This window comes from Eublepharis macularius, chromosome 5 (genome assembly GCF_028583425.1).
Source record: "Eublepharis macularius isolate TG4126 chromosome 5, MPM_Emac_v1.0, whole genome shotgun sequence".
NCBI classification, from domain to species: Eukaryota; Metazoa; Chordata; class Lepidosauria; order Squamata; family Eublepharidae; genus Eublepharis; species Eublepharis macularius.
In genome coordinates, this window is record NC_072794.1 from 131,119,553 (window position 1) to 131,145,134 (window position 25,582).

The following is a 25,582-nucleotide window of genomic DNA, read 5'->3' on the forward strand; positions in this document are numbered from 1 at the left end:
AGCACAGCAACATAGTGCAGATCAGGAGCAAGCTACTTGTAAACGGACACTTTGCCTTCCATTGCTAGTCGTTCGATGAGCCTTTGTTCAAAAACAGCATTATGCACCCCAGTCTTGTGAAATGCTCCAGCATTGTGGTTCTCTTCCCAGTAGTGGTGCCAGTTCCCACTGCTGTCTGCTCCAAAACCAAACACAGAGACCTGCCGCAGAGAGCGCAAAGCATCATGGAATCATTTACAGCCATCCCATAATGTGTGATGCTGAGTTCTGCAGAGCACTTCAACATGAAAAATATCCCACTGCATTAAAAGCCAGGAAAGGACCTTCTCAGTCCTTTGGAACCGTGTCCATCTGTCACAGTCTTTCACCAGTGGGTGAAGACTTCTTTGTTTCATTTGGCACATTCCCAGTAAACTTATTGGCCCTCCTCCCTGGTTGTGTACATGTGTATTTATATGTCTATACGTTCTTATTGTATTTATATATACATTTAAAATATTGTAATGTTTTAAACATTTTTAATATCTGTTCGCTGCCTTGGGGACCCTATTTGGGAGGAAAGGTGGCATAAGGTGGTTTTTCCTGAAAGAGTTGTGTCTTTCAAATGTATTGTTCGCCAGCACCATTCTAGCTTAATTTCTGGTTGTATGCCATTTTACTAGTAGTTTAGCCAAACCTAAATATTGTTTAGCAAAATTAGAGCAAAGGCATCCAGTGAGAATGCAAAGAGCTGTCATACTATAGTCTATCCAGATAATCGTCACGGTTCCTATTACTTTGACTCCTTGGCATATTACTGCATCTCAAAAGCAAAGAATTCCCCCAATGAATATCACAAAACAAAAGAACAATATATAACAACAATAATCAATTTACTCAAACGAAATCAAAGAAATGCGTAACTTCCAAAGGTATAAACACTATCAATAGTCAGTCAGTCAGTCAAATATCTCAATATGAGTAACACCCCAAACCAGAGTCAATAATGTACCAAGTAGCTCATGTAGTTAATAAAGAGCAGTCTCAATGAAGAATTCCACAATGAAATATATCCTGATGAGTTGACCGTGTAATCAAAGTCAGCCACGTTCAGCTCCAGGAGAAAGGAAAAAGGAAGATATCAGTCTGATAGTGTTACTAATGGAATGAGACCAGACCAGATTCTTTATAGTGCATTGAGAAGATTTATTTATTATATAATTGCCCCTGAGAAAGCCTACGAGGCGAAACATTCCTGTGCTAGCAGTGTGTCGGGCACAGCGACTTGCCAGCGATATCCAGGACTCTTTAGGATTCAACAGACTGACCTCAGGATATCTTCCTTTTTCCTTTCTCCTGGAGCTGAACGTGGCTGACTTTGATTACATGGTCAACTTTCATCAGGATATATTTCATTGTGGAATTCTTCATTGAGACTGCTCTTTATTGACTATATGATCTACTTGGTACATTATTGACTCTGGTTTGGGGTGTTACTCATATTGAGATATTTGACTGACTGACTATTGATAGTGTTTATACCTTTGGAAGTTATGCATTTCTTTGATTTCGTTTGAGTAAAATGATTATTGTTGTTATATATTGTCCTTTTGTTTTGTGATATTCATCGGGGGAATTCTTTGCTTTTGTGTTGCTTTTGTTCCCCTTCCATGCCTTTTGCTTTTGTACTGATATTACTACATCTCACAGAAGATTTTGGGCACAGTTTACCTTTCCAGTTTCAAAGCTGGGGAGGGGTGTGTGTGACTGAGGCCAATAACATCACACATACCTGGGTACAAGTGTGGATAGCAAAGATCAATGCAATTAATCCGGTGGAAGGATACTTTCCATGGTTCTTGGTCCACTTATCGTGGATGTATTTCAGGAAAGTGGGGTTCAGGATTAGGACCTGGGGGAAGGAAAGAGATGTATATCTGGATGACGGCCTTTCAAATATTGTCACTACCACCTATATCCAATTGTTCCTGCTATTGCAACCATCAACCAACAAAAGGAGGCAAAAAAGGCAGCAGGGATGGGGGGAGACTGGATGGGTGAAGCAGAGCAGGCTGAAGTTAAACCCCACGAAGATGGAGGTCCTGTACTTGGGCCATGGAGGGGTGTAGATATGGGGATTCAGCTCCCGGCCTTTTAGGGGGCACCACTTGTGCCCATTTCATCGGTCAGGAGCCTTGGTGTGACGCTGGACTCCTCCCTGTCAATGGAGGCCCAGGTCAAGGCAGCTGCTAGAACTGCCTTTTCCCATCTCCAGCAGGCCAGGCAGCTTGCCCCCTATCTCTCAACCCATGACCTAACGACAGTGATCCATGCAACGGTCACCTCCAGATTAGATTACTGTAACTTGCTCTATGCAGGACTTCCCTTGGGTCTGATCCGGAAACTGCAGCGGGTCCAAAATGCTGCTGCTCGTGTCCTGACAGGAATTTCATTCAGAGCACATGTGACTCCTACTCTGCAGCAGCTGCATTGGCTTCCCATGGAGTTCTGGATCAAGTTCAAGGTTCTGGTTCTGACCTATAAAGCCCTAAAGGGACTGGGACCAGCATACCTGAGGGACCGCCTCTTCCTGTATGTACCTCAGAGAGCTCTTAGATCTGCAGGTAAACACCTACTGGTGGTCCCTGGCCCTAGGGAGGCTCGGCTGGCCTCAACCAGGGCCAGGGCATTTTCTGTCCTGACCCCAACCTGGTGGAACTCTCTGTTGGAAGACACTCGGGCCCGCCAAGATCTTGTATCTTTTTGGCGGGCCTGAAAGACAGAGATGTTCCACCAGGCATATGGTTGAGGCCAGCACTGGATCCATCTAATTAGCCTGCCTGCCGGTCTCCTGCCAGTGTGTGTGGGGGGGGGAGCATATGGTCCATCTGTCCCCATGCTTGAGGAGTTAGAGTTTCACCAACCCACACCTCCACCCTTTTCTTCGCTTGTGTATGGTGGGCAGGGAAAGGGGGAAGTGTGTCCCATCTGGAATGCCGAAATCTATGTTTGCACTGAGATGTATTTTATTGGTTTTATCTATTGTAATTTATTTATGATTGTAACCTGCCCTGAGCCTGCTTGCAGGGAGGGCGGGCTAAAAATCTAATCCAATCAATCAATCAACTAGCTACTGTGGACAAGCACATTAGGCCTCTCCTTGGATCCTTCAGAACAATGCTAAACTTTCCTCTCTGATCATGGCACACAGTCTGTGGGCCAAGCTACACATGACGAATGACACTTGAACGGCAAGTGTATTTCTCCCTGTTCACTTGCCCTCCACTCAATCCACTTGCCGTTCAAGTGTCATTCGTCATGTGTAGCTTGGCCCTGAGAGCCAGGCTACAAGTGATGCCTGACACAGGTTGGACACTTGTCAGCTTACCTCAAGTTTTGATGGGAAATGTAGACATCCTGGTTTTACAGCTTGGCTCTCCATTACAGCTGCAAGACCAGGATGCCTACATTTCCCATCAAAACTTGAGGGAAGCTGACAAGTGTCCAACCTGTGTCAGGCGTCACTTGTAGCTTGGCTCTGAGATCTATCACATCAGTCCTTGATTATTACAATTTGTCACTGCTACTGTGAATGCCTCTGAGCCAAATTTATATAACTATGTCACTTTTGGACTCATGTTTTCTTAAATAATCATCTGAAGAGTCACACTAAATAGCAACTATCCAATTAAGTTCTCAGTGTCAGACACAGATCTGCATTTGACTCGAAAGATTGCCTACAAAAGGGGAAAAAAGGAATTTGGATATTTTGGTGAGCAGGGAGAGCAGATTGGGGGGAATGTAGTTGCCAGCTGCAACATCTGAGTTGTTCTTTTGTTTGCACTTTCTGTTTGGGCAAGGACAGAGGCATGAGCCCTTGGGCAACAGTCACCGCACTCATGGCCCCTTGCTTATGGCTGTGGATGAGCGCCAGCCGACCCATTTCATCCAGGACCAGCCCAAAATATAATTAGTTATCCTTTTGGATTTTTAAAATTTAAACTGTACTTTTATTGTATTTTGATTGTAGTTTTGGTACTGCTATAAGTAGCTTTGAGTCCCTTCAGGAACAAAAGTGGGAAAGAAAGAGTCTAAATAAGTTTGCAGTTGAATGCCCAGTGTTGCTCCATTTTAACATTTCAAAGTATGTTCTTTCCTCCCCAGAATCTTCACTCTGCCCTCAAAAGCTTGACAAATGGGACAAAGGTTGGTTGTTGTGGATTTCCCGGGCTGTATAGCCGTGGTCTTGGCATTGTAGTTCCTGACGTTCCCGCCAGCAGCTGTGACTGGCATTGTCAGAGGTGTAGCACCAAAAGACAGAGATCTCTCAGTGTCACAGTGTGACACTGAGAGATCTCTGTCTTTTGGTGCTACACCTCTGAAGATGCCAGTCACAGCTGCTGGCAAAACGTCAGGAACTACAATGCCAAGACCACGGAGATACAGCCCGGAAAATCCACAACAACCATCGTTCTCCGGCCATGAAAGCCTCCGACAATACAAATGGGACAAACATTCCATGGAGCAAGTAAATGTATAGAATAGACATTCCACAAGAGAACAGAAGACTACAAGCTACTTGAAGCAAAGCATGAATGTCTTCATCCACTCACCTTGCTTTTATCTGCTTTGATTAATCGTTTCACTCGTTTGTATGTGCTATAAAAGAAATGGGAGGATTTAATAGCATTCACCAATTTGCTCCTGCACTGACCTCAAACCATCTCTCTTCCTCCCCATTTTGTTCACTTTTGGATGATAATGAAACTCTGGGGGACACAAGCAGAGGAGGACATTCTCAGCAATGGACAAAGAAGAATGCAAACAGAAAGAAACCAAAGAATTGTAATGTTTGTTTAAAGCATCTGTATGTTGCCTTTCCACCTAAATAGGGTCCTCAAGGCAACAAGTTGTTGGAGATACTGAATATGCAATTAACTGTGGCAATACAGCCAAGGGCCTGACTGCTTTGATACTGAGCGTCGTCTTCATCCTCCTCCTCCTCTTCCTTCAGTTTGCCAGATGAAGGAGTAACAACACAACAGGAAATGCAAACAAATCATGTATCCCAGATATTCTTCCTAGCCTCTGCATCTTTCTCTGGCTGCCTTTCCATTTGCGAAGAATAAGGCATTCTACAACATAGACAAAACTGGAATCACAGGTGTTCATACTGTTTCGAAAGCTGATGAGAGTTTGGGTTCAGCATCTTAAACTTCTCAAACTGAATCAAGATATCAATGTAGAAAGAAGAGAGACAGATTTTCTCTGTCCTGGCATAGTCATATGTGGGTAGCCGTGTTGGTCTGCAGTAGGACAACAGGTTCTGAGTCCAGAGGCACCTTAGAGACTAACAAGATTTTCAGGGCTTTTCAGAGCTCTCAGATATCTGAAGAATGGAGCTCTGACTCTCAAAAACATACACCCTGAACATCAGTCTAATGGTGCCACTGGACTCAAATCCTTTTGTCCTGGAATTTGGCTTTCTGCCCTTCCAGTTCCTGTTGTTGATGGGAAGCATTATTGCTTCCCTAGTGCTTCTTTTGACAATTTTGTCATGAAAGATATATTTCAGAACTTTTCTGTATTGAAATTAGAAGCGTGGAATGATTTTTGAGCAAATAAATTTATACATTTGGGGCAGGTGAGGAAAGGAGGCAGAGGAGGTATAAGCAATCTGTTCTTTGATGGTGATCAGTTGTCCTGCTTGCCCCCACCAAGTCCAGGCATGTTTTCAGTGCCAAACAACTGACCAAATTCAAGCTGATGCCAAACAACCAAATTCAAGGTAAGGCCATTGTGGGAATGGGTTCACAATACTGCTTAAAGCCCATGGTGAGGTCTCAGTAATAATCTACAGAAATGCTGGCACTATTTTCCTATGAAGAGAATCCAAGATGATCCAAAAACAAGACTTCCTCCTTCCATGGGAAGTTTGCTCATCACCACTTCTTAAGAAAAATCCTGTCCCTAAAAAGGGACCAGATTACCTCCCAGTGGGTATGATGAGTACATTGTCCAGGAAATACTGGTCGTTTTCACACGACTTACCTACCTACAGAACATCGTGCAAAAGACCCAGAAGAGAGCGTCTTCTCACTTGAAATCACGTCAGGAAGATGCGATTTCGTGCAAAACTCCCGGATAACAGTGCCTTCCTGGTGCGATTTTGCGCGCGAAGACGCTGTCTTCCGGGTCTTTCGCATGATGTTCCGCAGGCAGGTAAGTCGTATGGAAACAGCCCCAGTGTCCCAATGAATGTGTGCCTAAACTCATGTTGTTATAAAATGAATGCCTAACTTTTTGTACTCCACGTGGATATTGAATACACTCACCTGTGAATATCTCCTGAGGAAAGGGCACTGGCCAGCCATTTGAGATCCAGGGGTTTGAAAGGGACAAGCACCAGATGGACTCCAGGATGGAGGTTGACAGCACTCTCTGGATACATGAAATGGTGGGTGGTTCTTGCACCAACATCTTCCTCAAAGCCTGCAGTTGGTGCTTTGTTCATCCTGACAGGATACAACAAAGACCATCAGACACTTGTGTATAAGACAACCAGACAAGACATGTAGAGACAACTGAAAGCTAGAAAGATTGCTATCCAGATTAAATAGGGATGTAGTTTTCCAGGGCTGTTGAATGTGGTTGGGGGTGGATTACACAGCGCAGTTTTTAAAAATAAATGACATCAAGAATATTCACATTCTATTGTACAAATGTGAATTCAAAATTTATAAACAGAGATTATCATTCCCAGTAGCTTTTCTCACCCATTATAATTCACAAAGCCTATACATTTCATCATATTCATCTTTTCCTTAATTCTTCTAGAACCTCATTTTCCTCCTCTCACTTTTTCACCCCCCCCCCCCCATGTGTACAACATCCAACTTGCTATATTCAGCTACAAGTGGAAGTGTTTTGGACAAACTTGCACCTAGAAGAGTGTCTACCACACCACTACACTCTTCAGCTACAGCTGCACTCTTCCTTAATGTATGAAGCAGCCCAAGGAACATGCACTCTTCTGCACTTACCTCAGCACAAAATTGTGGGAGTCGATCTTTTTACCATATTGGGAGCCCCTCAGATTCCCTGAATTTCCCACCACAGAACATGTTCCACAGTGGACAGTATCCCGAACACTAGCATTGGGAGATGAAAGGATGTCAAACAATTGTTTTGTTATCTCTAGGAGTTGGCTCCCATCCTGTGATCCTTGCAGCTTCTAAGGGAACAAAAACAGAGAGGCCAGTAGGGAAGTTCAGACACAATCCCAAACAAGCAGTACATTGTGGACTGGGAAACAGAGTCTCTAAAGAAATCCTAAGCCACTCCTTAACAATCAACTTGAGGTGGTTTGCTAAGGCGTAGCATAGTTCTGTTCCAGGCAGTAGTAGCTTTTCCTTCAAATCGTGGAGTTAATCCTACTAGTTTTCAGCACATCCCTATAATTCCTGGTAAACTGGCCTCAGACTTTGCAGTTGTAGAAGGGAACTGGCAACCAGTGACTGAGCATAGAGGGGGGATGGAAAATGGGTACATTTTACTGTGTTTTAGAGCTCAGGATGGCCCAACCAAAGCTGCGAGCCCATTACATAGATATGGCTATTTCAGCAATGAATTTTTTTTGTTGTTTATTCTGCTTTTTGCCCTTATGGAGATCTGAAATGACTTATCACATTGTTCTTCCTGCTCTACCTTACCCTTGCAACAACAACCCTGTGAGGTGGGTTAGGCTGAACGATTGTAACAAGGTGAACTAAGTTCACCCACAAGCTTCTGAGGCAAAGCAAAGATTTGAATGCGGGCATACCAAGTTGCCCAGGTCCTAGTCCACCCTTCTAACCATCACACCATGGCTGGGTTCCCAACACTGCCAAATTCTAGGAGATTTGGGGAGCATTGCCTAGAGTTTGGGGAAGATGTCATGTCACTCCTGGGTGAAGCTTTAGGAAGGCTAGGGGCAGCTCCTAGAACATGACTATGGGGGCCATTTTTTTTCTCCTGCTCCTCAGTTTTGTGAGGGTGCAAGATTGGGGTTGTGGGCAGGGAATTTCCTGATGGACCCAGGCAATTGGGAAGCCTAGTTGCCCTACAGGATGCCTCTTCAGCTCTCCCCACTGAGACTCATTACATCTGCACTCCAAGGTCCTTCAGCCATCAGATGCCTTAGGTGCAAGGAAAATGTGCCCAATCTGATATCAAACCAGGGCCTCATGATTAAGACAGGAATTCACTTAGGCATTTTCAAGAAGGAAGCCTGATTGCCTGAATACTTCACTAAACACTGAAACATTTCAAACACATTTAAAATTCACACATACACAATTTTTTAAAATTTCAGGAGACTACTGTCAGACCGTCCAGCTCTCCCTCTTCTTCCTTTACCACATGTATATCTATTTTCCCCTTTGTATCCTGCCCTTCCTCCAAGGACCTCAAGTGGCATACAGAGGTCTTCACTGAATTTTTTGTTCACATAAACAGTAACTTAGATTAGACTGAAAGAGTAAGCGTGACAAATCCACAGGCACCCAGCAATTTGAATCCATGTCTCCAATGTCCAATCATTACATCACACTGGCTGCCAAATATTCTCTCATATTTTCCCCTATTCCTTTAAGAGAACTTGTCAGTCATGTGATGAAATACTCACCAGCCACCACTGCTGGACCCCTGAGGGGACCACTGGATTTTCAGGATTCAGCAGGCAGTCTACAGAAGCATTGAAGTGTTCACAGAACCAGTCCGATTTGCCAAGATTAAAACATCTGTTATAGTTGCAAGGCTTTCCCTCCCAGAGGGACTCTACCACTGACCATTCTCCAAGGCTGTTTGAGGAAGAGGAACATCCCAGGTATACAGACTTGTAAATCTTCCACATGGAAACCATAAGGCATAGGGCCACAATGCCCCACTGCTTTTTTCTACACAGCATCCTTCACTCTGCTAGTTCAGTTTGCATCTTATAGTTTAGTACTTTTCCAGGAAGCAAAACTAACAATTGGTGTGGTTTAGCTTGACTGTTCATGCTGACCCTTTGTTCTCATATATAATGACTGGATTGCTTGTTGGTTAGAGGATGCTCCAGAAAGATGGAAACTTTGGAACTCATTAACTGACAAAGCAAGAAATGGCAGATTCCATTCATTCTCCATAAAGTCAGCCAGGGCGACTCCTGCCAACTGAAAGGCTCTGTGTGCTTGAGTTACACTTAAGGCATCACGCAACCAGATGGCTGGTCTGCGTGGGAAGAGTCACATCCACACGAGGCTCTAGTGCTGACAAAGAATTATTTTTCATTGATCACCTAGAAGCAGAATTATATCAGTGGATTCACAGCACATATAGCATTATATCCTTATTCAGATCCTGCAAATTTTGCCCACATACATCAAGACAGTTTACACAGAAGTCTCATTCAGCACAATGTGACTGAAGTATTTCTTCTTGGCCAATCACCAGTATTGTGATTATTTAAAAGATCAATTACTCATGTCCTGTTGATACCCCCCCCCCACATCATACATACTTACTGAAAGAAACACGCCTCCCTACAACCAGCAGTTATAAGCACTAGATGCCAGTAAGCCTCTTTTGCATTCAGCGAGCTCTGTTCTGCTCAGATCCAGCAATCATTTGAAAATCTGCTTTCCTTTCTACAGCCCCGTCTTGCTCTTCTCTTTTCTGTGTTATTGCTGCTGTGCGTCTGATATTGTACAGCAACAACTGCTTCCATACCACACAGTAATGGAGGTTCCTTTCATGGTGCTCCAGCAAAAAGGCATGTGAGAGAACATGAGTGCAAGAGGGGTGTGGGTGGTACACAGGTTAAGAAATAATTTCTAGAGAGACAAAAATTTCTGGAGAGAGAAACAATAAGAAAACTTTGAAATGACCAGTAAAATAAGGAAGCTGGTGCAGATGTAATGTAGTCTCAGCTAAGTGAAATGGTCTCCCCTTAGGAACTCTCTTGCTCACCAAAATTACTCATTATTTCAGAAAAATTAGCAAGATTGGTTTGTTTAAAATATTGCAAAGCATATCAGCATTGTCCAGGAAGAAGGCATCAAAAGTGGTGCTGCATCAAAGCACCCAAAAACTTATCTTGCTTCTGCAGCCAGAAATTTCACTTCCTGTAGCTACACCAAAGTAACTCTTTGCCCTTCTTTGCTAATCCAACAAAAGTTTAACATGACCAAGGTAAAAATTATGTTGATATGCCTCAGCAAATGTGTCCATTATTCTTTAAGGGTTCTTCATAGAGCTTAAGGTATTAAAGCATGATGAACCTGTGTGGAAAATGGAAATGCTTCCAAAGTTGAAGGTTTTATAGCAATAAGTCTGTTTTAATTGGTTTCTAGTGTGTCACATCAAGTCAGAGATTTGTTACAACCACAGCTTCTTTCAAACAACCACACAGGATACTAGCTGTTCTACATATAAGACTGCCCTGTGTAAAAGCTCCTAGTCCTAAAATTATGGGAAAATATCAGTGGAAGGACTGATATGGGAGATGAGGAAATCAAACTGTTCTAGCCATCAACCATATTCACATTTGAGACGGTAATTAGATGGACAGAAAGAATACATGAAGCATACATTGATTTATGCCTAAATTGATATGCCGTGCAGTTGTAAAAGTTTGCTGGCTAGGGCTGCCTGGGCCCCAAATTTATTTTTCTTCCACTTCTCAGAGTGGTGGTAGGAGAAAAATAAACAAAAACGTGACATCACTTCCAGGGGGAAACCAGATGTTATGTCAGTCCTCTCTAGGTTTATTGTTCAGGCTTGGTGATTTTACCCTCTTCCTCTATCTGGCTAGTAATCACCTCTCTTCTGAAGCCCTGTGTGTCACCTTTAGTGTCCCTGTGAAGTCTCTATCATGTCTCCATGTATGTCAAGATAACTACTCTCTGAAGGATGTTTGCCTCCTTCCCCCAGAATGGTTGCCTCTCACAGAATGTTTTTTTATTCCCACCCACCCTCCAAATCCACTCCCACAAGAAGTGCCCAAGGAAGGGGAAAAATTACAGAAAGCTTCAGGGAGCAGAGGTGAGGGTCGTGAAGGGGGGTTGCTGCCCTGCCCCATCAGCCACACTCAGTGATTCTGGGGCTCCATCCTTGGTTTTTGGCCCCGGGTCCCAGATTCACTAAAGCTCTTTCTTTTGGCCAAACTACTTGTAAGGGCAGTTTGAACTTAACCTCTTACCATTCTCAGAGTGTAAATCCAACATTCTCAAAGCAAACTGGAAATCCTTACACAGACATGTGGGCGAAGTGTCATTTCATCACTCCCTGTATATTTTAAATTTTGTTTGGGAAGCCTCCTTGAGCCAAAAAAAGAAAGTCAGGGAATCAATGTTTAAATATATAAAACAAGGATTAAATTCCCTTCCCATTTGGCCCCAGTACTAACCAAATCCATGAATGATTGCCATTTACTTTTTAAAAAATGCAGGGAAGATCTGATCACAGATCTACTTTGATTATAAATACAAGTTGCTGTATCCTAATGATGCTCAACATTACCCTGCAGAGACTTTAGCAAGCTGAAAGAGGGACTGCTAGTGCTGCTGACCATCACTTACCATAATGAGGTGATGAAAACTGCGCAGTATAGGCTGGGAAGACACACAGACCGTTACTGTCAACCTGGGTCTTCTACCTCTGCTACCAGTATCATAACAGGGACTAATTTTGCCATGTATATCTGCTACAAATGGCTGGAGCCTGCTAGATCCTCATTTTGAACAGGAAATACACAAAACATAAAAGGAAGTCCATTACCCAATATGAACATATCAAATTTGGGAAGTGGGCAGATGCAAATTCTTTTGTGTGAGCAGTAGGAAGGGAAATGCCTTCTGTAGCAGAGGCTTCCTGTATCTAACAGCAGATGTGACATTACAATTTAGATGGTTTCAAGCTTGTCCTTGGACACCATGATATCAGTGTAGGGCTCGAGCTCTACACATTTGGCTGAATTCAGTCTTCTTGTTCCAGCAATCAGCATTATTAGCCTGTTTGTTAAAAAGAAGGGAAGGTGTTTACAGCTTTTAGCATTAACTAAAATGGATCATAGGGAGAGAAGGTAGTATGGTATAGCCTGATCCTGTCAGATCTCAGGGCCAAGCTAGACCCAACTCAGGTTTCCACAGCCATAAAGCAGTTAAAAAGTAAATGGTTGTTAAAAAATAAAAGAGAGCCCAAATCACCTCAGAATGCCTCTGCGGGGGAAGGAGGGGCTCCCCCCCCCCCCCGCCATGTCACAATAGCACAGGAGGAGTTTTACACAAGTTCCCTCTATGTGGAGCAGAAAAAACAGGGGGGAAATTCCCTCCTCTGCTATTTCAACATGGGGAAACAGCTTGAGGGTGGAAAAAGGAGCCCCTGCTCCCCCCATGGAGGCATTCTGAGGCCATTTAGGGTCTCCTTTATTTTTAACAGCTATTCCCCAAAGCTGCTGTGTAGCTGCAGGAAACTTGAGTTGGGTCTTCACATCTAGCTTGGCCCTCAAGAAGCTAAGCAGGGTAGGTACTTGCATGGGAGACCACAACGGAAGACTCTGAAAAGGAAGGTAAAGGCAGAAATATAAGATGTATCTGGAAGATCAAATCCCCTCTTGGGTGGTCCCGTATGAAGTAATAGACCCGAGAACTGTCGATAACGAACAGCAATGTTTAACTTACAAGGAGATAATACAAATACAACAGTTAACGTTAAAAATAAAATCAGAAGAAGAATTGTCTCCTTGTTATAATTGGTTTCAATACAGACAGATCAGAGATCTTTATAAATCGGACTGTTCAAGAGGAGGAATAAGAATGGAAAACTCAGAATTGGAAGAAGTAATGCTACAAGAAGGCAAGAAACAAATTTCAAAGATTTATAAGATACTTTTAAAATGGCATACTGAGGATGAAACAGTGAAAGTACAGATGGTGAAGTGGGCAATAAACTTTCATAAAGAAATAACGATGGAGTCCTGGGAGCACTTGTGGAAGAATACAATTAAGATTACAACGTGTATGAATATTAAAGAAAATGTGTATAAGATGATATACAGATGGTACCTAACACCAAAAAAAATTGCGCTGGGGAATGCTAATATGTCAGACAAGTGCTGGAAATGTAAAAAGCATGAAGGATCACTATATCATATGTGGTGGACATGCGAAGTAGCTAAACAGTATTGGGGTGAAATAATAGAAGTAATAAATGAGATTTTACAAATACAAATAAATAAGAACCCAGAATTGTTGCTACTGAACTTGGGGATGGAGAATGTTCCAGTGCAGCACAGAACATTGTTATTTTACATGACAGCTGCAGCAAGATTATTGTATGCGCAGAAATGGAAAGTGCAAGAAGTACCTACTGTAGAGGACTGGATTTACAAATTGCTGTACATGGCAGAAATGGACAAAATGACAAGAAAACTTAAAGACCAAGACCCAGAACAATTTATGGCAGACTGGGTGAAAATGAAACAATATTTGGAGAAAAAATGGGATGTGAAAGGAGAACTGTGGCAGTTTGAGAACTTTTAAACTATGACACTACAAACAGAAGAGAGAAGTGACTTTACCAATAGAAGAAATGTGTGTTTATATTAATCTAAGCTAGGATTATAGTTAACCATAGGAGGGGTAGAATTTATAACAGATATTTAGAAGTGGGATTGATATATTAGAAAAAGTAATATAGCATACATATAGTAAGGGAAGAGGAAATTATTTAGAGTAATAAATGTTATTAAGTTAGAATATTAACTTAGTTATCATTAAGTTTGAATTATGGTTAAGTATAACATATGAGAAGTATGCTGTTAATTATGGGAAGAAGTATTAGTAAAATTAATTTGATAAGTATGTTATTAATTTTGCGAAGAAATATCAGTAAAACTAATATAGTATATATTATAGAGTAATTAGGGCTTAGAGTAAGGATTGTTATGTAGGGATGCTTGATTGTTTAATATAGGATATGTTAAGTAATAAAGGGGGTAGAGGGTTGGAAAGCTGTTGGAAGTCAAGAAGGAGGGGGGGGGAAGGGGGGGGGGTTAGGTTAGATTTAATCAGACAGGGTTTAATTGAAATATTGTTTGAAATTATGCTCACCAATAAAAAAATTTTAAAAAAAAAGAAAAAGAAAAGGAAGGTAAAGGCAAACCACCTCTGCTTTCTCTTGCCTTGAAAGCCCCTTGCTGTCGATTGCAACTTGATGCATATACACACAAAACAGATCATAATTGGTCCACACATCCTTATGGATAGACTCTTCAAAATACTACAAGTGAAGAATCACATAAACACATGCTTACAGGATTCATAAAAGGAAACTGTAAGCATGTATTTAATTGTTGCAAAGTAGCATCAAAATTATCTTTAATAGGCTCTGGTTTCTATATTCAAAGTCCAGATTTTACTGTACTGGCAAAGACTTGGTATTTATTTATTTGTTTGTTTGTTTGTTTGTTTACTGTATTCATACCCTGTCCTTCTACCCAGTGGAGACCCAAAACAGATTATATTGTTCTCCCCTCCTCTGTGTTATCCTCACAACCCCTGTGGGGTAGGTTAGGCTGAGAGAGTGTAACTGGCCCAAAGTCACTCAGCAAGCTTTCATGGCAGAGCAGCAGACCCTAGTCCAGCACTCTAGCTAGTACACCACACTGGCTGTCAAATGCTGGAATAGGCAGGCATTCTGAAGGTGAAAAGAAACTCTATTTATAACCAGGGGCACTGTCCCTCAGTTTTTCTTAAAGGCATTTCAGAATAAAAACATGAGAGTTTTGTGGATACCATGGATGGCCAAAAAGACAAATAAGTGGGTACTAGATCAAATCAAGCCTGAATTCTCCCTAGAAGCTAAAATGACAAAACTGAGGCTATCGGACTTTGATCACATCATGAGAAGAAAAGATTCTAGAAAAAGTGGAAGACAGTAGAAAAAGAGACCCAAAATGAGATGGGCCGTTTCCACACGGCTTACCTGTGCGCGTAACGTCCCAGTAGATCGCGCAAAAACCGCGGAAGATCGCGTTTTCTCGCGCGAGATTTGACCGATGTCACATGACATTGCCCAAATCTCGCGCAAAGAAACGCAATCTTCCGCGGTTTTTGCACGATCTACCGGGACGTTACGAGCACAGGTAAGCCGTGTGGAAACTGCCCTGGTTTGATTCCTCCTCCTCCCATTGGGTAAAAAAGTGGTGAGCATTTGAAAGCAACACTTTTCTTGCTGCTTGCAATGCTGGGGCCAATTTGGGAATCCTGAATCTTTCCAAACTGGGCCCGATCCAGGTTAAAAACCCAAATCAGAAACCTGAAGCACACACCCCTACACATCACCACATGCTCTCACTTGGACACCTGCCTTAACTATTCTTTTGAAACCATGATTCTATCAGCATGTGAGAGACCTTGCTCCATGTCAGGCCCTATAATGACCGGAACTGTCTGGCATGGTTGGACTTTGTTTGTATGAGCAACCTGGAAACTATTTCAGAGAAATGCAAGTTAGCAAGCCTTTATGACTTGTCAGATAGTTTTAGCCAGAATTAGGTAAGCTGTTATTTTATTGCTTTTTGCTTGTGCCTTATAGGGTGCTTCCTGCCCTGCATACACAGTCCTGAATTAATAAACAACACTTATATTTAAGCCTGTGCCTAGAGTATCTAAACACTTGTGTGCAAGTTCTTCCAGAAATGACCTGGAGACACGGCGGTCTCAACAAATCAAAAGACCTCAACCCCCCAGAGGGCTGCTAGGGGTCTCAGAGGCTGTGCACCAGCACTTGAGAATGGTAACCAGGGGTTCAACCTTTATACAGTGTCATGGAAGACTAACACTATGAACAAAATCCTTCTGAAGGTGCAAGTTGCAAATAGATAAGATCAGCAACTGTCTGTTCACATGCATTCTCTGTGGTGGTTCCCACCTTGAAGAACAGCCTGCCCGAAGACAGCCTGCTGACGGAACAATACCGTGGTATTGTTCCGTCAGCTCTCACCAACTGAGTGATGTGATTACGAGTGGTTGGAAACGATTCATAAAAGCAATGCCCATGAGGAAGTCCCAGTACGAAACGGGGATTGAAAAATTGCTGGCTTAGACCCGTAGGCTGTTCTTGGAAGAAGAGATCCAGCTCCAGGTCGTTTCCACCTGACTGATTTTTGGCTGTTCTCGGAATAAGAGATTCGGCTCCAGGTCGTTTTCCACCAATATTGTACCTTGAAATTTTGAATATGGATTCTTCACCGGTTGGATTATTGTCTAAGTAGACATTGGATGAACTACGTGGATGGTTATATTGCTGCTAGTTCTGTATACCTTTAGCTATTTATGTATGTTACGAATGAATGAATGAAGTATTTATGATATTGACTGGCACAAATTTAATAAAGTGCTAAAGCATGTAGCACTTTATTAAATTTCACATATTTCATACTTAATAAGGATTAGCACCTCCGAGTTGTTTCGAGTTTATAACAGAGTGTATATCGGAGGACCCCCTGTTGTTTAGCTATACTTGGTTTTCGGCCGATTATTGTTTGCACGGTTTTCTAACGTTTGTAATCTTAGTCTTATTGCATTGTTCATTTGATGACTTGAGCGTTTGCTTTGTTTTGCACTTTTTATTTGCTTTGAGTCTCATGGAGAAAGGCAGACTATAAATGAAGTAAAATACATAAACATTGCTATCCTTTAGAAATTAATGTTTGTCTTTTTAAAAAAATGCAGTTCTATCTTTCAGCAGTAGATGACAGTACTCACCCTCCATTGCCTGAAATTCATCTCAGCCTTTGCCTATCATTTACCCAGGGCCCCAAAACTGGGGGGCTCAGAAGCTTGCAGTATTTTGTGATATTTTGGTTGGGTGTCCAATTTAAAAAAGTATTACATTAAACTATTGTTTCTGGATTTTTTTCAGAGTCAAAACAGCCATCTAAAATTTTGTCTATTTGGGGAAATACTACATTTACAGTACAATCCTAAGCAGAGTTACTCCAGTCTAAACCAATTGAAATCATTAGCCATCCAAAAAGGGATTCTGCAGCCAGAGAAGAGAGATCTCGTAATGGGTCTCTGCTTATTGGAGGGGGGTGGGGTGGGGAATTACTTGCACTCCCACCACTAGGTAATGCTACCCAATTTGGCTTCTATTGATTTGCTACCTAGTGCATCATCTAACGTTGATTTTCAGCTTTGTCAATATAAGAGCCAAAATCTTTTTCTTCTGCTCTTAGTTTTACAGAGATCTGTATGTTCTGGGTAGTGCTGAGCAGTGTTCTGATGAATTCCTGGCTTTCATATTTTCAAAAGAAGAGATTAGATCCTTGCTTCTCCATCTCAGAAGTCCCTGCTGTAACTTGAAATCTCTCTTGCATTCATCCCCATGAAATCTAATCAAGTTTAGAACATCTCCTGGTCTCAAGAAAGCCCATTATGGGATCCTCTATCATGCCCTGAATCATCATCCCACCCCCCCACCCCCCTTCCTGGCATTTTGTATTTAACATCCAATCTGATGAAAGTTTGGGGGAATTTGGAAGCTTGCACTCATTATTTTGTTACATTTTGACTGATCCTAATAATATTGTACAGTGATTTGTAGCTATTTATTACAATGATTCAAATTAATGACTTAGTCCTTTAAATAATATAATAGATTTATTTTAAAACCACAGATACTTTGAACAACAAGCTTGGCTTCTTTCTACGTGTCTTTTCAAGACTTCAGGGCAGACATACCATTATAGTTCAATATTTGGGGGTGGGTGGGTTGAACAATCAGACATCAATACATTTTCTCGGTCTGCAATTTACAAATATCAGGCTTTTGGAAACCTTACCTCTGAATACAGAAAGTGATCTTAGATAGATAAGCCATCATAGTATCAAAGAATCTTCTAGCTGACCTATAAAGAACTGCACTGGAGTTACTTATAATGCACACAATAACCTACATTCATGCTGACATCTCCACGAGAGAAGTTGCTGTGTTCTGACTCGTATTCTAGTACATGCTTACATCCAGACAGGTAGAAAAATCTAGGTCTCAGAAACTGATGCTCCATTATCCTTTTAACAAAGGAAGGGATTTTATAATTTAATCATTCAAAAACCTTCCCTTGTACTTAACTGGAGCAACAGTTAAGTTAGAAACCTAACCCAAGGGCAAAAAAGAGTGATACTTAAAAACAAAAATTTATTTAGGGGCGACATGAATTCAGAAATATATAATCTATATATAAAAACTAAAAAATGAAAATAGTATTACCCACTGATTTTAATGGATGGCACTATATTCAGAGGATACTGATGACAAAGACAGATTTCCATGATGGAATAATTAAAATGAAATAAAATTAAATAGTATAAAATCAAGCAACTCATGATTAAACATATTTTTCCCATTATCAACTGGAGTCTTACTGGAAAGGAAAGAGGAGATTTACAAATTTGGAAAATCAGAATATGACAGTAAGCCATCAACACACATCTTCTGCAAATATGGCAGCTACAGTTCCTGGATAAATTAGGTGAAACATTGCTAATAAGGAGAGGGAAACATGAAAACCATTATATAAATCACAGTTAACACTTGATTTGGAATCATGACCAAATTGCATCCTTATGTAATGTGAGTGTTCAAAATTGTCAAATATGAGTGACAAATCATCCACATTTGGTTACTCATATGGAATAAGTATGAAATCAGCAGAAGTTTTTTATTCTCCTGAAATCAGAAGCAACTCAGCTGCTTATCTTAGAAAAATGAGTGCTGGGAAGGAAAAGTATTTCATTGCACAAATATATCAACAATGTAGTATTGCACACATTATATTCTAAAATAGCAAGATTCGGGTCCAGTGGCACCTTAAAGATCAATTAGATTTCCAAAGTATGAGCTTTTGAGAGTCAAAGTACCCTTCTTTGACTTTGACTCCTGAAAGCTCATATCTGGAAATCTAGTTGGTCTTTAAGGTGCTACTGGACCCAACTCTTGCTCTTCTACTACAGGCAAACACAGCTGCCCACCTGAAATTATTCTAGAATACTCTTATCTATAGAAGAAAATAACCTCATTGGTTGAATGGTGGAGCTGGATACATTTGCAAAAATAAGAAGATATTTTGTTGCTTATTATTGATATCTGAATGGCCCTCCAAATGGTCGGGCAATTTTTTCCTCACATCCAAGACCAGCAGGCAGCTTCTTTATGGGTACCAGAAACTGGACAACTAGATTTGACTGTTGGTGTTGTGGGGGCCGGGTATAATGGATGGGTTTTGCTTCAGGGGTTGATTTGTTACTATATTGGGACTGGCTCACTTGTTTGTGCCAACTGAAGCTAGAGGCTCTGCAGGCACCTTCTTGTTGTGTGTCCTGATTTTATTCCTCTGCTCTTCCTCTAGCACATAGTGCTCTGGATTCTGTAGGTTAAGCTGTGAGAAGTTCATGCATGTAGAATCCTTGCCTTGGAACAGAAAGGTGGTTGCTTCAAATCCCTTCAGGCCTTATGACGGTACATTACAAAAAGTGAGCCCACACAAATACTTCTGAATACATTGCATTGGTTGACCTTCAGCCCACTGAAAAGTGAGTGACATGACTGCACAAAAGTGGTGCAGCTTTCCATAATGAATACTTGGATCTTGTTGGCTCATTCACATGGGCCCATGTGGTATCACAACTTAGAAGTGTCATAGGCGTTACTCAATCTTTACTCAACCAGTAGCGAGGCTAACGATCAGCTAGAACAGATTCTTACAACTGAATTCTAGATGCACATGGAACCAGACACATTTCTGTAACACTGAGGGATAGCACCATGAAGAAGCAGCTCCCGCACCACTGCTAATATGTAAGAAGAAGGCTACTTCCAATGGACAATACGCTTGGAGTACAATGCTATTCTACTGAAACTAACTGACATTTTACCAATAACTTGAAGATGATGCGGATTGCACCCCATGACATTGTACTTGCACCAATCTGGCTCCTGATTCAGCGTGCCATCCTATTAGCTGTAGATGGTAACATTTGTGGGCATGAGTGGTGCTGATGGTATAAAAGTCCTGTGCATGAAAAGAACTCTATGGATCTTCTTCTATTCATACAGTTCATGAACAAATGGTACTGGGAAGACACCTTTCCTCTGAGGCTGCCCTTCAATCCAGCCACACTGTTAAAAAAAGACAGAGAGGGATATCAAGGCTATTTAATAAAGAAAAAGAATTGCGCAGTGAGCAGAAGCACTACAAAATACATTGTTGGACAATGGCTGGTCTCTGATAATGTAATTCTCTGCCTGGGTGCAATAGGATGGGATAACATTCAGTGCACAGATATGGAGTCCCCAGCTACTATGCCATGGAGAGTTCAAACTCACTTACCCACCAGCTTGAATCTTCCTGCCCATCTACTATGATTATTTCTCCAGCTTGGAAGGTTAGTTCATCTTCATGGTCAGCCCAACAATCATAAAGGGCTCTGACACGACGGAGACAGGCCTTATTCTGAAAACCAACACCAGGAAATAGCATCAGCTTGTAGAAATGGTAGTCAAGGAAATTCATAGGAATCTGTCATACAAGCACAAACCTTATGGCAAAAAAAGAATGTGCATAGTTGAGCACATTTCAGATATTCTTTGCCATTCTCATCAAGTACCTCTAGCAAGCTGAACTAAATAGTCCATTTAAATAGATATTTAAAGCAGTACACTGACATCAGTTTGATCAGTGAAGCCCCACCTGTCATGAAGATCTTACCATGTGAGCTGTAGCCATCATGTAATGAGCATTGTAATGTTTTGCATTTTAAATAGTTTAGATTTTATTTCTTCTTCCTAATGTAGGGTTTTTAAAGTGTTGTTGTTAGTTAAAATAAGGGTGGCTGGATGGGTGAGCAGAATGTAATTTGATTGACAGCAGCTGTATCCTAGGGGATGATGTGAACTGGAGTTTTGAGAAAGTGTGCTGAAAGGATTCATTCTGATCTAGATAGGAGAGCTGTGTGCCATGTGAGAGTGTCTATGTGTTTATGACAGAAAATATTGATTCTGGGCAAAGCAGGCAACCTGTGTGGAAGTCTGAAAGGGATTTTATTCTAGTTCAGTCAGGCAATCTGTGTGACGCTTGAACTGTTTATATTCTGGTAAAAACAGGCAAGCTGTGTGTAGCCTGAAAGTGTCTGTTTGTTCCTGAGAGAAATTTATTCTACCAAGTTCAATGAAACTATGTGTTTCTGAGAGACTTTATATCTGTGTGGTAGTCAGAGAAATTCTGTCTAATTTAGGCTGTGTGTGCACCTGGGGCAGTTTGTGTATATCTGAGAGCCAAGCTACAAGTGACTTTTTTCACGTGGAGAACACTTGATCGTTTTCGCAAGTTTTCCTGGGAACTGAAGTCCAAGTGTCTTTCCCCTCTCTGTTAGAATCGCTGCCTGAAGAGCCAGAGAAAGCCGGCGGCGGCAGCAGCTTTTGCAAATCATTCCTCCAGTCACAAGCTTGCTCTCAACAATCTTTGGGGGCGGGCAGCTGCAACTTTCTCCCTGGGCGTCCTGCTCAGCTTCACCAATATGTCGGCTTTCTCCAGAGCAGTGGCGCGGAGGGCCATCTAAACTCTCCTCTGTCTGGAGATCAGGGGGCAGGGCCACCAGCTATGTGACCGTTTTCTCCAAGGGCAACCCACTGAGTTCCACCAACTCTTTTCCCAGAAAAAAAGCCCTGCAAGGGGGTAATCGATAGATAAGCAAAAGCTTTACAGCCATCATGAGTCCCGATGCACATAAAGGATGGCCAATGATCGTAACAGGGAAATTCTTTACTTGATGGCCCTGGCTTCCTTTGTATGTCCTGACTGTTACTGGGGGCAATTGGGAGGAAAAGATTCATTCCAGGGATGTCAATAGCCATTGTGAAAATAACACATTGACCAGCTCTTACTTTTGAGTGATGAGTGAAGGAATGGATGAAAACAGTCTCCCAAAGGGGAGGATGGGAAGAAGGATACATAAAGTAAAACAACACAAGGCCAGCTCTCTACAAGGATTTGACCTCAATTCTTCATAAGGTTGTTGTTAACCTAAGGAGTTCTCCAACAGGCACAGAAGGTAATGTTCAGCTAACTGCATGTTGAAAGGAGCAAGAAAAGCAAAAACACTTGGTTAGGAAGTAGAAACGTAATTTATGAACATACCAAACTTCCCCTTCTAGGCAGAGGTGGTGGAACATCATGCGGTGATTCAGGTGAAAGAGAAGAATCCCAGTGGCTGTTTCTAATCTGTTGGTTTGGTCCAGTAAGGGTCCCTACTTTCTTCAAGGAAGCTACAATATAAACAGTTGTGTAAAGTAACATCTTTGTGGGAACTTGCACATGACTGTCAAGAATGAATGAACGACCAAATCATGACAACACTGAAAAAGGAAAAGCTAATATGTAAACCTGCTGTGCAATCAACAGTAGGGGGATGTACAGCTTTTTTATTATCATCATCATCATCTATTTATTTATTTATTTATTTATTACATTTCTAACCCGCCCTTCCCACAAGTGGGCTCAGGACGAGGTATAGCAGTTATAAAAATATAATACAAATATTAAAAACAATTCATAAAACAACAGTTCATCATAAAATCAACAAACAGACAATAACTGTCCCAAAATGGGGTCAATTCCAGATTCCTGTCCATCAACATATAGGAGGAGGGAAGTGGTCAGATAATGTACTGCAACCCATACGTGGGTCAGCAAACGAATGGGCACTACATAGCCCTGTGCTGTACCCATATGTTGGGCAGCCTGCCGGTGGACACTGTATAACCCCACACTTAGTGGGAGGCTGGTGGGAGGCTCAGTGAGGATCTCATGCTGGCCTCAACCATATGCCTGGTGGAACATCTCCGTCTTACAGGCCTGCCAAAATGATAGAAGATCCTGATGGGCCCGGGTGTCCTCAGACAGAGAGTTCCACCAGGTTGGGGCCAGGACTGAAAAGGCCCTGGCCCTGGATGAGGCCAACTGAGCCTCCCTGGGGCCAGGGACCACCAGCAGATGTTTTCCAGCTGATTGGAGCATTCTCTGGGGCACATACGGGGAGAGGCGGTCCCTTAGGTATACTGGTCCCAGTCCGTTTAGGGCTTTATATGTCAAAACCAGCACCTTGAACTGAATCTGGAATTCTACGGGAAGCCAGTGGAGCTGCTGCAGAATTGGTGTAATATGTGTCCTATAAGGAACACCCATCAAAACACGTGTAGCAGCATTCTGGACCTGCTGTAGTCTCCAGATTATACCCAAGGGCAGCCCTGTGTAGAGCGAGTTACAGTAATCCAACCTGGAGGTGACCGTTGCATGGATCACTGTCGTTAGGTCCTGGGCTGAGAGACAGAGGGTTAGCTGCCTGGCCTGCTGAAGATGGAAAAAAGCAGCCCGGGCAACCGTCGCAATTTGGGCCTCCATAGATAAGGAGGAAACCAGGATCACGCCTAAACTCCTGACCAACGGTACGAGCACAAGTGGTGCCCCCCCCCCCCCAAGGCTGGGAGATGGATCACCTACTCCAACAGTCCACGGCCCAAGTACAGGACCTCCGTCTTCACGGGATTCAACTTCAGCCTGCTCTGTACCACCCATCCAGACACAGCCTCCAAAGCGCTCAACAGGGCATCAGGGGCAGAGTCAGGTCGATCACCCATCAGCAGATACAACTGGGTGTCATCCGCATATTGATGACAACCCAGTCCAAACCTCCGCACCAGCAGGGCAAGGGAGCGCATATAAAGATTGAACAACAGGGGAGAGAGTATTGCCCCCTGAGGGACACCACACACCAAAGACTGGCGTGTGGACAACCTCTCCCCCAGCACCACCCTCTGTCCCCAACTGTGGAGAAAAGAAACAAGCCACTGCAAGGCCGTCCCTCAAATCCCTACATCGGCGAGGTGGTGGGCCAACAACTCATGGCTGACCATGTCAAACGCTGCTGAAAGGTCTAACAAAATCAGCAGCGCTGACCTGCCACGATCCAGGTGCCTACGGAGGTTGTCCATGAGGGTAACCAATACTGTCTCCGTCCCATGGCCTGGAAACCGGACTGGTATCGGTCCACGACAGATGTCCCTTCCAGGAAAACCTGCAGCTGTTCCACCACTGTCCGCTCAATCACCTTTCCCAGAAACGGGAGGTTCGATACTGGGCGGTAACTGGACAGGTCAGTGGGGTCATAATATCCTCCAATTGGGCTCCCAACGCGTCGCCACTGGCTTTCACCAGCCACGATGGGCAGGGATCGAGGGAGCACGTAGTGGGCCTGACCAGCTGCAGGATCCTGTCCACTTCCTCCTGGGTGACCAGGCTGAAGTGATCCAAAGTCGGACCGGAAGATGGCCAAGGGGTCTCCAGTTCCCTTACTGTATCAGTCGTGGCAGGCAGGTTGCAGCAGAGAGACAAGATTTTGTCTGCAAAAAAGTTCCCAAAAGCCTCACAGCTGATGGCCGAATTTCTAATTTGGCAGTCCCCCTGCGAAAGGGAGACCAAGGAGCGAACTACATGAAACAATTTTGCCAGGTATGAGCTTGCAGATGCTATGGAGGCAGCAAAGTACTCCTTCTTTGTTGCCTTCACAGCCACTTCATAGGCCTTCATAAATGCTCTATAAGATGATCTTGCCTCTTCGCCCCGATTCCACCACCACACTCGCTCTAGCCGTCTCAGTCCCCGCTTCATCTGACGTAGCTCCTCTGTGTACCAGGGAGCCAGTCTGACATGGGGACGGAGAAGGCGACAGGGAGCGATTTCGTTGATGGCTTTTGAGAGATGGCCATGCCAATCCCCCACCAGCTCATCTAACGAACTGCCAGGGGGCATCGGCTCCCGCAGAGCATTCTGGAAACCAATTGGATCCATAAGTCTCTGCAGGCGAGCATAAATTAGCTCGCCGCCTATGCAGGAAGGGGGTAGCATACCCAGACGAACCCTCAGGACATGGTGGTCCGACCACGGCACCACTTTAATAGCGTCCAGGTCCACCTGAATCCCCGCCCCAAAGATCAGATCCAGCGTGTGGCCCGCTTGATGCGTAGGAGCTGAAACAAATTGGGCGAGTCCCAGTGCTGCCATGGAAGACACCAGGTCCGCAGCCTGGGAAGAGGTGGCATCATCGACATGGACACTGAAATCACCCAAGACCAACAGCCTAGGGTGCTCCAACGCCCACCCCGATACCACCTCTAACAAGCTCGACAGGGTAGCTACTGGTGCACTAGGCATCTAATGGAAACAAAGATATATGAAATTATGGGAACAGGATAAGAGATAGCTTAACTGATACTTGCTTTTTTGTGTTTATTGCATTGGATGCATTTGATAGTATGGGGATGAGATGGAGCAAACACCAGCAAAGCTACCTCAAAAGATTAAAAAATGACCAACTTTAAAAAAAAAATTAACGAAACGGCATTAACCAGTCATCAGCCCCATAATATCATATTCATAACTATTCCCCAATAGGAATCTGTTACTCTGAGCTCATACAGTGCTCAACAAACAAGAATTTTCTAGCAACAAAATTCAACAGTT

The 25,582-nt window shown here is 42.9% G+C and overlaps 2 protein-coding genes across 2 annotated transcripts in view; both read right to left on the minus strand.

Moving 5' to 3' along the window:
- Positions 1–32: 32 nt before the first annotated feature.
- Positions 33–11,258, minus strand: LOC129329986 (CMP-N-acetylneuraminate-beta-galactosamide-alpha-2,3-sialyltransferase 2-like). The gene is made up of 7 exons (XM_054979785.1): positions 11,201–11,258; positions 8,645–9,298; positions 7,023–7,213; positions 6,315–6,494; positions 4,593–4,638; positions 1,772–1,891; positions 33–200 (listed from the first exon to the last, which is right to left on the minus strand). The coding sequence occupies exons 2-7, from the start codon at positions 8,924–8,926 to the stop codon at positions 33–35; spliced, it is 987 nt and encodes a 328-aa protein (XP_054835760.1). The 5' UTR covers positions 8,927–9,298; positions 11,201–11,258.
- Positions 11,259–18,995: 7,737 nt separating this feature from the next.
- Positions 18,996–25,582, minus strand: part of LOC129330610 (arf-GAP with SH3 domain, ANK repeat and PH domain-containing protein 2-like) — a 58,951-nt gene continuing 52,364 nt past the window's right edge. Inside the window, exons 26-28 of the mRNA XM_054980714.1 lie at positions 22,202–22,329; positions 20,396–20,518; positions 18,996–20,184 (exon numbers count right to left, since the gene is read on the minus strand). Of these exons, the coding sequence (XP_054836689.1) occupies positions 20,110–20,184; positions 20,396–20,518; positions 22,202–22,329 (326 nt within the window). The 3' untranslated portion in view covers positions 18,996–20,109. The remainder of the gene's footprint in view (positions 20,185–20,395; positions 20,519–22,201; positions 22,330–25,582) is intronic.

Excerpts from the sequence above, each read along its gene's own strand:
- LOC129329986 (XM_054979785.1), bottom strand. The coding sequence starts at position 8,926 with ATGCTGTGTAGAAAAAAGCAGTGGGGCATTGTGGCCCTATGCCTTATG. Across the intron at positions 4,639-6,314 it reads TCCTCAGGAGATATTCACAG|CACATACAAACGAGTGAAAC; the intron begins GTGAGTGTATTC and ends TTTCTTTTATAG. Across the intron at positions 1,892-4,592 it reads TCAAAGCAGATAAAAGCAAG|GTCCTAATCCTGAACCCCAC; the intron begins GTGAGTGGATGA and ends TCCTTCCCCCAG.